Consider the following 14,602-nt stretch of genomic DNA (forward strand, 5'->3'; position numbering starts at 1 on the left):
CGTAAGATTCACCACAAAATCCGTATGAACTATGGCTAACCCGTATGAGTTGACATGTATGATATATATATATATATATATATATATATATATATATATTTATTTATTTATTTATACACAGTAGCATAGATTTAAAAAAAATCTTTCTTTAGCTCGACATAGACATTGTTGCAAAATGTAGATCCTACACACAAGTTGCGTCTTCATAGACAAAATATTGACTAGTCAGTAGAGAATCAAAAATCACCTGTAGTAACTTTATTAATGATGACACTCAGAGATTTCACTGAGGTGACCCCCATTTTGTGCTTCATTATAAGATCATAGGAATGTATTGTATACTGTATGTATTGTTCAATGTATGCAGCGGCATGGGGGGCCTGTCCTCCAAGACAAGTTTCTCCTATGGGAGACCAAATAAAAAGTCAAATCAAATCAAAATGACGAATGACGAGATTATAAAATAAAGTTTTCGATGAGTACTGAGAGTCCCATGTTAAAAACGCCTCCAACCTGCCACGCTTTTCACCTTTCCTGACTTGCTGTGTCTCTGGCATTGTATATGTCATTATTTGTTATTGACACCAACACAGTGAGCATTTTATACATATATATATGTTTTTTTTTACTTTGTCGACTTGCACGATGACTTCACCCCCCCCCCCTTGTTTTTGTTATTCATCGTGTAAAGTTTAATTTGCTCCATCCACACATTCATTCATTTTCGATCGAGCAGATAAGCTCAGGCCTGTACCATTTGACGTTGGGCGAGAGATGCAAAATGCATCATTAACTGGTCGCCAGCCAATTGCAAAGCATATTCTGTATATACACAACAACCATTTACATTCACACCTTCAGCGTGGATGATTATGAGTCTTTCATGAACCTGACATGTACATTTTTTGGGGGTATGGGAAGAAAAACCATGCAAGCGCTGGGAGAATATGCATACTCCACATAACAAGCTGATATTTGAATCCAGAACCTCTGAACTGTGAGGCAGAAGTGCAAATCACTCTCCAATGTGCTCCCAAACTCCAAATCCCTCAGTAAAAAACAAAGGCAAAAATAAACAGGCAGTATGTGCTTCCGACAATATTAACTCCCAGTTGTTGTCTTAGACAGTCCTCATTGTTTGGTCCATGCCTGAGTGGAAGACCATGAGCACACACCCACAGGTCACAGGGCGGATGGAGAGTTTTGTGCTTTTTTTTTTTTTTTTGCATCACACGGGGTGCACAAACTGGTACACAAGCCTCTGAGAGACGTCGGGCTTGCGGATGATACCCTTCTTGTAGTACTGGCGGATGGAGCGGCTCAGCTTGTCGTAGTTCATGGCCGGTCGGTTCTTCCTCAGACCCCACAGACGTGCCACGTGGGCTGAATCTTCGATCTTAAAAATACCTTGAGCCACAAGGACAAAGGCATATTATAATATGACTAGAGAGGTATTTTGTTGACAAAGTGTGTCACAGTATACAGTATTTGGCACAATGTCATGAGTCCTTCGTCTTTGTCCATCCATCCAGGCATTTTCTGATCCGCTTTCTCCTCACTAGGGTCGCGGGGGGGTGCTGGAGCCTATCCCAGCTGTCTTTGGACAGTAGGCGGGGGACACCCTGAACCGGTTGCCAGCCAATCGCAAGGCACACGGAGACGATTATTCATCTGCACTCACACTCACACCTTGGGACAATTTAGAGTGTTCAATCAGCCTGCCATGCATGTTTTTGGAATGTGGGTGGAAGTCGGAGTCCCTGGAGAAAACTCACGCATGCCCGGGGAAAACATGCAAACTCCACACAGGGAGGCCTGAGGTGGGATTAAACCCATGACCTGTGCACTGTGAGCTCGACGCGCAAACTCTTTCGTCTTTATGCTTTAGTTATTTATTCATAGCAACATGAGCTGCATTGTTGTTGCAAAAAATGTAACAAAGTTCCTTGAGAAAAATCCAAATTTTTAATGTCATTTTAACTGTAGCAAAAGTTTTGTGTTTAAATAAAAATCATGATATCCAAGACTTCAAAAATATTTGTGAAAATTCTACATTATTGTACTGCCATCGCTTATTTCATGTTGAATGCTTTTTTTAAACTTACACAAAAATTCAAATTCTTTTTTTTCTTTTTTTTTTACCTTTCGTTAACATTTGCAAACTTAATATTCAAACTTCCATCTGATTTTAATTAAGTTTACCTGTATTCATTGTTTGATAATATTTTATTTCAATTTGCCGGGTCATTTGGAAGAATTTGGAATGGATTTCCAGTATGCAATATTGTTTAATACATTACATTATCCGAATCCAAATCATAAAATATTTTCATGAAAGTTAAACTTAAATTATAGACTTATTTTTATGTCTTTTATGTTGTATGTTGGTTGGGTTGTAGAGAAAAGATCAATGTTCCATGCGTTTGCATTATAATCTACTGTACCTTTGTCTTTGTTGAGCCAGCGGATGCAGCGTCCGTAGTTGTGAGGTTTGAGCAAAAGTTCTCGAAGGAACTGCCACAAGTGGATCGGTTGACCCGAACAAGAAGAATCGGCCTCAGACCAAAGGTCCTCAGCACCTGCACATGTGCAGAACATGAATCATGATTTCAAATAAACACACAGGAATACGCTGACTTATTGATGTGTGTGGTGCTTTTAGAACTCTAGGCCCCGTCAACCACAAAGGTACCCGCATCCCTTTGTTGTTTATGCGAGCCGATGATATTTGATGTTACTTGTGTTACAGTATTGAACATTCTAGAAGTTATTGATGGCTAACCATCTGAGACATTTTTGATTATCCACAAAAATATAAAGTAAAAAAAAATTTTTTTAAAGTAAGCCTACCTTTGTTTGTGAGTTGATTAGGGAGTCAGACGGTCAGTTAGTGAGTTAGCTGGTCAGTCGGTTACTTTGTCAGTCAGTCCATTCAGCAAAGCGGTAATTATTTAGTTAGTTATTCAGTGGATTGGTAGGTCAGTGTGTAAGTTGGTTACTTTATTGGTCGATCAGGCAGTTGGCTGTTTGGACAGCCGGGTATTTATTTATCAAGTGAGCCAGTTAGTTAGTTAATTAGTCGTTGGACATTTGGTTGGTTGGTTGGTTGGTCAATCATATGGATGTCGGTCAGTTTGTTGATTAGTGAGTCGGTTGTCAGAAAATCAGTTTGATAGTCAGTTGTCAGTCAGTCCGTCAGTAATTCAAACAGGGTTGTTAATTGTTTATTGAGTTGCTCAATCAGTGGCAGTCATTGAGTTAGTTGATCAATCAGTCATTCATTCAGTCAATCAGTTACTGGTTGGTCAATTGGTCGATATGTGAGTTGATTAGCTTCTTAGTTGAACAGATGGTTGTACAGTCCTTCTGGCAGCTAGTTACTTAGTCAGTCAGTCAGCCGGTGAGCCTGGTTAAATGCTTAGTTAGTTGCTCGATCAGTTGGTCTTCCCCAGTCAGTCGGGTTATTGGGCAGTTATACTTCATCGGTCAGTTATTAAGACTGTTAATTGCTTGTTGGTTGTGCGGTCCATCAGTGGATTAGATACTTGGTCAGTTAGTTAGTTCGTGACCAAGTCAGTTAGTTAGTCAGTTGTTTATTGAAATTTGAAGGTAACCTTTGCCTTCCCCCGGGAGCTGGTTACCCACCTTATGCCACTGGATGGATATCGTGTTCAAATAAAGATGCACATTAAATGTTGCCTCCATGTGTATTTGGCCACCTACCTGGACTTTTGTTGTCTCCAATTGTGCACCTTTCTTTCATCCAGGCAGCTGCAGAGAGTAGACGCTAGTTTGGGAGATGTAAATGTGACAGTGCCGCTGTGTCGATTTAGTGACTCACTTGACTTCCATATGTCTAAGTGTGCATGCAGCGTGTCCCCGCACTGCGGTGAGCGCTGGCGAAAGTCCTCCTCGCTCATGGCACACAGGTCTTTCCCCGTCAACTCGTGGAAGGTCCTCCCTGCGTGAGGAAGTCGGTACAGGTGCTCCGTCCACAGCAGCCACTTCTGAACGTTGCCCACGTTCCACTCCATCGGGTCTAAGCCAACATATACAACAACTAACTACATCATCATTTTAAAAAATAATGCGTCAAACGCTGTACATGTATTTGGGATTTTTTGTGGGTTTTTTTTGTTTTGTTTATTTGTTTTTAAACACGAATACTGTGAGTTGGTAAGTTCGTCAGTCAGTTAGTTACTGGGTCAACCAGTTAAGGCATTAGTTAGTCAATTGGTTGGATAGCGTGTTTTTAGTGAGTTACTCCGTCATCAATCGCTCAGTCAGTAGTGAACCAGTGAGTGAGTTAGTCTGAAAGAGAGTTGATCAGTCTGTCTGAGAGGTAGTGAGTCAATGTGTCCGTTTTTAGATTTAGTTAGTGAATCAGTTGGCCGGTTAGTTATTTAGTGAGTCAACAAATTTGTTAGCTTGTTAACCTGTCAACTGGTTAGTTAGTCTGACTCATGGTGAGTCATACTGTTGGTTGGTCTTTCAGACTACATGTGAATGAGTTAGTGAGTAAGTGAGTGAGTGAGTGAGTTGGTCAGTCAGTCTCTTAGCTAGTTAGTTAATCAATGGGTTAGCTGGTTTGTTGGGGACAACTACTTGGATCTACATTCAGGATTTAGCTTTAGGAAAGGTTGTGTGATTTATTTGTAAGCTGAAAACTAACGAACGAACCAACTAACTAACCAAGTAACTAACTAACAATTTGCAAATAAACAGCTCATCGATATAGAGACGATAAGAAAGCGACAGCTGAAATAACCCAAAACGCCATCTTTTCTGACAATTTCCTTCTATTTCTGCACATGTTCGATGCAAAGTCAACACATGTTTTATGACAACGCTTTTATGATAGCGTACACAAGTGTCCAAGTGCGCTCGCTGGTGTTTGAGGAGGCCTCACCCTCACTGGGATTGTTTACACGTCTAACGCGGCCGTCACGACCCGACAGAAGCGATGCAAAGGTCAGGATTAAACACATCCTGGTGCAGGCAAACACAGCTTTACGCCATTGAGGATATGATGGAGGAGATGTGTCAGGCCGGATGAGCTGTGTTGATTTTGGGACTAAGTTCCAGTAGCTTAAATATCACCGAATAAATATGCCCTATGCGGAAAAGGACTATCTAAATGCATGTTACCAAAACTCTTTGTTAAGTTAGCATGTCGGTTAGGGAAGCGGAGGTGCGCCTTCCCTCTGCTGGTGAAGAGGGTGCCGAAAGTGGAGGTGATCCCTCTCATGTTAGGGATCTGACATTGAAGCGAATGCTCCTCTGGTGGGGGCGAGCTACCACAGAGGGTGCACGTCGGGGAAGGGAGTTTTTGGGAACAATCCTGTGAGTGGAGGGTGTGTTTTGGGGTGAGTTCACTCCTAATGGAGACAATCTCACAGTAGGGGGTGATCCCATGACCGGATGGGTGTACTTGAATTAGGGTGAGCCCTTGCAAGTGAAGGCTGAAACTCCAGTGGGGACATTGCTCTACCTGGCGTGATGTTGAGCAGCTTGCAGGCTGTTTCGATGTCCTTCAGCACCTCGCCCACCACCATACTCTGCACTTGCTCCAGAGAACGTTCCTCCTCGGGGCCATCCATGCCCGGGGAGAGTCCTTGACCCTGGCTGTCGATGACAGGGCACTGCTCCGGCTCCTCTCGGTGAGGCTCCAAGCGCGTCACGTTTGGGGAGGCCTCGGACACCTTGACCAGCCAAGCGGTGTCCTCCATGGCCAGCATGTCAAAGCAGGGCAGGTAGAGGCCTGGCATGTTGCTTGTCTTGGCCTCCACCAGATCCCACTCTTCCCCGGAATCTCTGTTTCGCTCCAAGATGGTGAGGGAGTCGTCCTGCATTCCAGTTCGGGATCCATAAACTGTAATTTCTGCTAAACTTCCAATGGAATTTGACATTACGGACACCTGTAAATGGAACAAATGGACAGCAATGAAGCCAGGATACAATTTGGGCCCTGTTTCGTACAAACTACAGTCAAAAGCACCAGGTCACACTGAGCGGCAAAGGTTTGCGAGTGTTTGCGGTGTGTTTTCGTCAGGATTGTACCCCACGGTTGAAGTGGGGTGTTTTAAAAATATGATGAACAAAATAATGCATTGAGTGAGTTTATGTCTACAACGATTCAGAGGGTTTGATGCATGTTGTTGTCATATTTGTGAATAACACATATCAGCAGAGCGCAGGATCGCCCCGCCCCCATTTATGTGTCTGTGTGCGACAACACCCTCAAGCTGTGCTTCAACCAAGAGGAAGACTTTAAAATATATATTAAATAAGATAATAATATATTCAATGCAATTGATTTCTAGAATAATTCAGAGGATTTGATGCATGCCGGGGAGGCCCGGTGGTCCAGTGGTTAGCAAGTCGACTTCACAGTGCAGAGGTACCGGTTCAATTCCAGCTCCGGCCTCCCTGGGTGGAATTTGCATGTTTTCCCGGGCCTGCGTGGGTTTTCTCCGAGTACTCCGGTTTCCTCCCACATTCCAAAAACGTGCATGGCAGGCTGATTGAACACTCTTATTGTCCCTAGGTGTGAGTGTGAGCGCAGATGGGTGTTCGTCTCTGTGTGCCCTGCGATTGGCTGGCAACCGGTTCAGGGTGTCCCCCGCCTCCTGCCCCAAGACGGCTGAGATAGGCTCCAGCACCCGCCGCCACACTTGTGAGGATAAGCGGATCGGAAAATGGATGGATGGATGGATGATGCATGCTGTTGTTTATTATTTATGAATGAAATATAATGACATCCCCCAAATATGTCCATAGAGCTTAGAATCCGACTGCAGCACTTGGATCAAATCCACCAAAATCGCGTTACACCACCTGTACCACAACTGGACCTTTTAGTAAATCTGAAGATAAGTCTACTTTCTCTCACCAAATTGTCAGGTGCATCGTCGGCATGGAAAACAAATTGTCCTCGGTCCACCAGAAGGCCCTGCATGGCGCAGCGTGGTCAAGCAAATTCCCAAACATGGTAAACTACACCAACCCCGGCACGAAAATCATGTTCCATTTTTTTATAGCAGGTGCATATGCGCCTGTCAATGAAAAAAAAAAAGCCCTTTGGTTGAAGGATCAAATGTATTCATTGTGTCACATATCATACATAGCAACCCACATAAAAGATGCGTACAAGTATATGCATCTATTTATCCAGCCAGCTATCCATTTTCAAATCAGCTTATCCTCGCAAGGGTCGCATGGGGTGCTGGAGCCTATCCCAGCTGTTTTTGGGCAATCGGCGGGGGACACCCTGAACATTTTGCCAGCAAATCGCAGGGCACACATAGATGAACAACCATCCGCGCTCCCACTCTCACCTAGGGACAATTTGGAGTGTTCAATCAGCCTGCCACGCATGTTTTTGGAATGTGGGAGGAAACCGGAGTACCCGGAGAAAACCCAGGCAGGCACGGCGAGAATATGCAAACCCCACACAGGAAGGCCGGAGATGGGATTGAACCCTGCAGCACTACCATTAGAAATTATTTAAATGATTTATCATAATTTGTTATACTGTATTATTATTTCTCTCTTGTTTCAAACCTAAAAAAATTACATACCGTGCCATTACGTCTTTCGCATGCAATCAATTCTTGTCTGACATAGCAGTCTCTCATTATTGGCAGTATTTGTTCCTGTTCTCGATTTATGGTCAAAAAGCAGCACTGTTACAGTATGTAGTATTTGTATTTAGTTTTTGTTTCCAAACTCGCTTTCATAGATTCATAAAAACTTACAAAAAGATCCTTGAGTGTTGTCGTTTCAGTTATCTTGTGAGTTCCTAAATCAGATCCATTATGATTTTCTGGGGCAATATCGCAATCCAGTCGCTAAATCATCCAAGCAGGTCGTCCAACGAGGAGATCCATTGCAACATCAGGCAAGAACCAAAATGGTGAGCTGCCTTAAAAACCCTGATGGAGACAAAATGCTGTTGAGGTGGGTGTCGGAGGGTACTGACCCCAGAGAGGGCTAAAGCCCGCACAGTGATACAGGCAGGCATGGGGCAAACTGGATTGGGCTAAATTTGTGGGTCAATGGTACAGAATGGTCGCTGTCTTGGGGGTAGCTGACCCACTTCAGCCCCTTCAGCCACTTCACTTTCAAGGTGCCGTCACCACCGCGGCCTTCTGGCTCTGCTGTCAGCTGGAGTTTTTTTAATCAAACTCGGCTCACGTAATGTGCTGGAACGCTTTGGCTTCACTATGCAAAAAAACAAACCAAAGTAGACCTGTTCTTTTTCTACTTTTATGACAGCCGTCCAGCCGTCGTAAGTGTCCTTTTATGGAACTCAGCTGTGGCGCAAGTGTTGTAATCTCAGGGCGATGGCTGTCGCCATGTGTACCCGACACAGGTGGCATACGAGAATGCGATCGGCCGGGAGCTTATCAGCAATAAAGAGAGGCTTCGCAAAGCACATGTGCTCTGTTTGACCACGTCGTCAAAGAATTCAAGTCACAATTAAGTATTCGGGAATTATTAAGCCAACCCATCTAACCAGAATACCTCAAGAATTGTTTAAAATACCCAGCTGTGGATTCACATGTACTCAAACCCTACATTTTTGTCATCCAAATCGTATATACTCTGTAGAGATATACATTTCTTGGTCAGGTCACATTTGCATGGCCCCTTGTTGCTAGGCAGAATCCATAGGGCGCAATCCTTACGGTCCCGTAATCCAATCAAATAATCGGTATACGCCAGTCAACCAGGTAAAGGAAATCAGATGTGCAATTTTAGGTCTGATCTTCAAAAGCACATGGGAATGTTTCGTTAGTAAGTCAATTAGTGAGCTAGTTAGTCGGTTGCGTATTTTTCACTCAATGAGTTCGTCAGTCGATCGGTCAGTCAATTCATAAGTCAGTCAGTTAATTGGTTTTCCACATAGGTAGCAGTCAGTCAGTTACGGTGGTTAGTCAGTTAGGCAGTCCATCAGTCAATAAGTCGGTCGGTCAGTGAGATAATTACTCATTTAGTTCAGTCAGTCTGTCGGGTGGGTTGTCCAGTTTGTCAATAAGAGATTGAATTATTTGGTCAGATAATTAGGTTGGAGTCGCATAGTTAGTTACCGCAAAGTCAGTCAGTCAGTCGGTCAGTAAGTGGGTTTGTCGATCAGTTAGTTACCCAGCAAGTCAGTGTATTGGTTTTCAGTCAATCAGCGAGTCTATAATTAGTTTAAATATTTGGTTGTTGTTTTGTTGTTAAGTCAGTTATTCAAGACAGTCGTGTAAATTGACAGTTGGGAGTCAGTCATTTAGTTACTCTGGTTGGTTAGTCAGTCATTCTGTCTGTAGCTCATTTGCCAATTGGTGAGTTGCTCAGTCTGTCACTTAGGTAGTTAGATCATTTGTTCGTCAGTTATGTCAGTTAGTTGATTAGCTTTCAATTAGCTAGCCAGTCAGTCAAAAAAGGTTAGTAATACAGTCAGTCAATAAATAAGTTAGTCGGTCAGTTGTTAGGCCCGTCATTCAAAACAGTTCTTTAGTTAATCAGTTAGTTATCCATCCATCCATTTACCGAACCGCTTGATCCTCACTAGGGTCGCGGGGGGTGCTGGAGCCTATCCCAGCCGTCTTCGGGCAGTAGGCGGGGGACACCCTGAATCAGTTGCCAGCCAATCGCAGGGCACACAGAGACGAACAACCATGCACGCCCACACTCACACCTAGGGACAATTTAGAGCATCCAATCAGCCTGACATGCATGTTTTTGGAATGTGGGAGGAAACCGGAGCACCCGGAGAAAACCCACGCAGGCCCGGGGAGAACATGCAAACTCCACACAGGGAGGCCGGAGCTGGAATCGAACCCGGTACCTCTGCACTGTGAAGCCGACGTTAATCAGTTAGTTAGCAGTCAGTTATTATCTCTGGTTATTCAGTCTGTCAGTCTATCTTTAGGTTAGTCACTCAGTCAGCCAGTTAGCTCAGCAGTCAGTCAATTTGTTTTCAGATAGTCAGTCGGTCATCCTGTCAATTAGTCGGTCAGTCAATCACTTTGTCTGTCGAATCGTTATTTTCTGATTTCTGAGTAAGTGATGTTTTCATTTCTTTTCCGTGATTGTTTCCCCAAACTTGAATTAAGTTATCGCTCCAAGCGCCCAGAATAAAAAAAGAAAAAAAAGAGGCTTGCCCCTCACGGTGTGTGATTCAATGATTTGGAACCCCCCACTGCAAAGTCGCCTCCTCATCTTCCTTTTATCTCCTTTTGTGGTTCCTCTAAGCCACATTTTAGTCTCTGCAATCCACTGCTGCGTGTCTGCTCTGCGACAGCTTGTGCTAAGCCCATTAGCAAAGCAAATTTAGCCATATTAACTTTGTCCAAATGGAAGAGGGGCCACTGGGAAAAGGTGGTGGCGGGGCAGGGGGACTTAAGTCACTGACTGATCTCTAAATGAGTTTGGTCAAGAACCTGATATTCATTTCAGGAGCATTAGACGACATTTGCTCAGCAAAGTCAGACTCCCCGCCATGGGAACTGCATCGCTTCCGCACACATGCGCCCATTGAGTGGGAAAACAACTGCGGCGTGAGACTGGCTTTTGGTCGCTGTGAAGGATTACCGTAGATTTCTCGCAAGCGGCATTTACCTGCCTGATTCAAAAAGAACTCCAGAAAAAAAACACCCCTGTGGGTCCCTGGGAGTCAAAGACGCTGCAGTAGGGTAGGCAACCAAGGCAATGACCTGGGACCCCCAGCTGAAAAGGGAGTGGGACATACTGCAACCAATAATGCAGATAGCGTGGATTTGATTCATGGTTAGGACCCCAAGACTCAGCCACTGCTGGTCCCGTATGCCTGGCTAAAAAAAAATAAAATGAAAATAAAAAATAAAATCCTGGGTTGCACCAGGAAGTGTTAAAAACTATGCCAGACAAATCATGCAATGATGCATCGGTGGCGAGCCATGACAGGACAAGTCCCATATTGCAGTAAAAATATAAAATATTCAATAACTTATTTTTTTTCTTTTTTTTTTTTGAAGTCGCATCACAAATTTAGCAGACAAGTTGAGTAAACGCATTGTTAAAAAGAGGGACATCATTTTATACATGAGACTTTCTTTTTGTTGAGCCAAGTGGCAAGTTATGCACTGTGCATAACTGACAGTAAAAATAAAGTTATACATTTGGACTTAAATACATTTCAGAGTCTGTACTAATACTTTAATGAAGGAAATAAATGAGTATTTCTACTTTTACCAGTTTTTTTTTTGTTTTGTTTTTTACACGAGTATCAACACTTCTACCTAAGCACAGAGTGTGAATACTTTGGCCACCCTTGGTCATCAGTGGGGGTGGGGGGGGGGGGGGGGGGGCTCTGGCGAGAGACTCAATTCGTCAAGCTTAAAATTAACCCGTTTGGTCATCGTTCATGATCACTGCAACAGTGTGACAGCCGAGTGTTTAAATGTGAGTTAATGAGTAGGAAATAGCCAAAGAAGAAAAAGGGGACATCTTCCTCAAAGTGACCAACAAACATTTTGTGTGTGTGTGTGTGTGTGTGTGTGTGTGTGTGTGTGTGTGTGTGCGTGCGCATGCGGACAGCCAGGTGGGGGTGTTTGCCATGAGTGTGTCTTTTTTGCCTTAGCCTGAAAGGTCACAGACATTGGGGTGGTGCTTTTGCATTTGGGGTTCACACTCCATTTAGACTCAACCCCTCAGAATTGATGGAATTGTGATTTTATCTGAAACTAGTTTCAATCTCTGAAAATTCTGAACAGTAAAGGAAATAATCCGAAAGTCAGAAAATGCCAATATTTTATTTTTAAAAAAAGCTATACCGGTACTTAAAATAAGATTCAAATAAATTACACGAATATGGCTCTGATCTAAATAGTTTTGATCACCTGGAAATTGTAGTTACAAAATGCCATATAATTCAATAGCGTCAAATAAAAATTGAAAATAAAATCTATGGATTCCAAAGTGCCATCCTTCCTTCCAGTTTCGGAACCACTTATCCTTACTCGGGTTGCATATTTATGTAAATAATGACAATGATAAAAATATATAATAATAATAATAAAATGTAATGAATAATAGATTCTAAAATGGAACTTTCAAAATGCTGGAGTGTGTAGTAAAATACAATTTAATTATTATATATTTTTATTATAATAATAATGGAATAATTTTTAGACCCAAGTCATACTTTTCTGAAATGCCTTCAAACCAGCTTGTCAAACGTTTTTGTTTTTGTTTTTTTAAATCATGGTCCACATTGTACTTATGGTTTTCCTTGGAGGGCCATTATGACTATGAACCCATCTAAATGTATGATTGCCTTACATTATCACATATACACATCAAGATCATGGATAATTCGTTTTGAAATCAGAAGCCTGTCAAAATGTTCATTTTTAAAAGGGGTTAATAAAATGCAATTAATTCTCTCACTTTGTCAAAACGGTTTTGAACCCTTAAAAATGTAGCCCCATGGAATATTGTACGACATCCTGAAAGTGAATTGAATTAAACATGGTAATAATTTTTGTTCAAACCCAAATATTCAGCAGTCATCATGAGTCGGGGGACCTCTTACCTGGGTTGGGATTCTCCAGCTGATGCCGTTCACGAGATGATGTGATGCTCTTGATGGCTTTAGGCTGGGATCACGTGTGACCACCTGAGGTGACGGCCGTCCGCTGCTTTGGGATGGGGGTGCATTGGGAAAAACAAAAGGGGGGTTGGGGGCAATGATGGAGGCTTCAAGATCTTAATATAATTAGAATAATTTCGTGGGTTAAGTTGGGAGTGCCAGCCTGAAGGCCAACTGCAAACTTGCCTGGAGTCAAAGCATCTGCTCGAGGCCGGCACACTGACACAATGAAGGAATTCCACCTCCATTGACAGCTATTTGAATTTATAGGGCTGCCTTTGTTTACCTATGCACACAAGCTGTCATGTGCATGTGCGTGCGTGTGTGTGTGTGTGTGTGTGTGTGCGCGCGCACGCATCAGATCAGGCCTCACCAAACAGCTAGTTGACCCCAGAGGATGAAAGTGAAATGAGAGCAGCATATATATATTTATATAATATTTAAATTAAAGAAAAGAGAAACCGTCAATCTCATTCAATTCTTTTGTCTATTAGCTGTTTATGTAAGGTGAAAAAAATTACAACTGACTTTTTTCAGTCACATTTGAACGTTTCGGTAAACAAGAAAACAAATCATCAAATACTTTTCGCAAGTACATTGGTACGTTTCACTGACTGTCGAGAATATGTTCAAATGATTCAGAGAATTATGCTATGAGGGTAACCATGTTTATTTAAGCGTGCAGAGAGTCCATGCATTTTCGACACCACTTATCCTAAAGAGGGCTGTGGGGGGTGGAGCCTATCCCAGTTGACTTCAGGCAAAGGCAGACTACACCCTGAACTGGTCACCAGTCAGTTGCAGGGCACACATAGAGACAAACAACCATTCACACCTACATCTATACCGCCACCGTGTCGGAACCGATCGCAAGCTACCTGCATACAAGTCAGCCGAGTGAACCACCACACCATCAGCGACTCACAATTCATCCATAATATGCATAATTGGAATGCAACTGGATTAGTTTTTTCCCAATTAATAGGTGGGAAAAGAAACAATGTCACGATTTTATGATTTTTTTTCCGTATCTCCAGCATGTGGCACAGCAATGAAAAAAAGGTGCTGATCATTAAGAAATTACTAACTTGTGATATACTGTATATATATATATATATATATATATACTGTATATAAAACATTATTTTTACCATGTTCAGTATCGCTTGCCTATTTTTGTAAATAGCTGTGCAACTGATTTATTAATTCTGCCTAGCAACAGGTAGCTGTGCAGCAACTAATTGGATTGATTTCTGCCTAACAAAATAAATGAATAAATAAATTGTAACAGGTGTTACATACATACTTGCTAAAACACCAAAATTAAAAAAAAAATGTATTTCCATCATGTCAACATACTGTGTCAGAAGATAGTGGACATTAATCAAAATGCCAGACTATGTAAAAAGGCCTGTGGATTGGCAAACTAGCATATTAGCTTTGGGCTTTCGTCATTTGCATGGCAGTTTCTTCGAGTGGCATCTGAACTTTCCTTTGGACGAGGAACAACATTGTCACGCTTGAGCGCCGGTAAACTAATAGAAGCTAACAGACAAGAATGAGTCACGAGCATGTGCAGGTGTACCCTGTGTCAACAACGGGACGCAAAGCCCCCAAACCACCCCTCGCCGACCCGAGCACCCCGCCGTCGCCCGGGTAACTCCAACGGAGTTGACAAACACCCTTTTGCCGGAGGCAAAGGTGATTTCGCGAGAGGTCAAAGGTGACGTGATGCTGCATTCTTCAGCGTTTTCACTTGCCAATCATAACATCAATGTATCACATGCAGCAGCTTTCAGGATCACTGTGTGAACATCTTTAATAAATTTGATCTATCTTTGCTCAAAGAAAAAAATTCTCATTTTTTTGAGTAGATGTAGATTTTCGAGAAGAAAAAAAACCATGTTGCTTTTTTTTCATCAATCCATCTATCCATTTTCTGATCCGCTTTACCCTCACAAGGGGTGCTTTTTTTTCGCA

General features: G+C 42.6%; 1 protein-coding gene across 1 annotated transcript; it reads right to left on the reverse strand.

Annotated features, from left to right (window-relative positions):
* Positions 1–56: 56 nt before the first annotated feature.
* Positions 57–12,831, reverse strand: spdef (SAM pointed domain containing ets transcription factor). Its single transcript, XM_086118327.1, has 6 exons — positions 12,566–12,831; positions 5,492–5,918; positions 3,842–4,039; positions 3,724–3,771; positions 2,445–2,579; positions 57–1,407 (listed from the first exon to the last, which is right to left on the reverse strand). The coding sequence occupies exons 2-6, from the start codon at positions 5,907–5,909 to the stop codon at positions 1,229–1,231; spliced, it is 978 nt and encodes a 325-aa protein (XP_085974453.1). The 5' UTR covers positions 5,910–5,918; positions 12,566–12,831; the 3' UTR covers positions 57–1,228.
* Between the last annotated feature and the right edge of the window lie 1,771 nt (positions 12,832–14,602).

This window comes from Hippocampus guttulatus, chromosome 8 (assembly GCF_054856545.1).
Source record: "Hippocampus guttulatus isolate MCC_2025c chromosome 8, RoL_Hgut_1.0, whole genome shotgun sequence".
NCBI lineage: Eukaryota > Metazoa > Chordata > Actinopteri > Syngnathiformes > Syngnathidae > Hippocampus > Hippocampus guttulatus.

Bases quoted from the DNA above. Each gene is read 5' to 3' on its own strand.
- spdef (XM_086118327.1), bottom strand. From the start codon at position 5,909: ATGTCAAATTCCATTGGAAGTTTAGCAGAAATTACAGTTTATGGATCC. The intron at 3,772-3,841 runs GTGAGTCACTAA...TACTCTCTGCAG, and splicing joins CTTAGACATATGGAAGTCAA to CTGCCTGGATGAAAGAAAGG. The intron at 2,580-3,723 runs GTAGGTGGCCAA...GCACATGTGCAG, and splicing joins TGGAGACAACAAAAGTCCAG to GTGCTGAGGACCTTTGGTCT.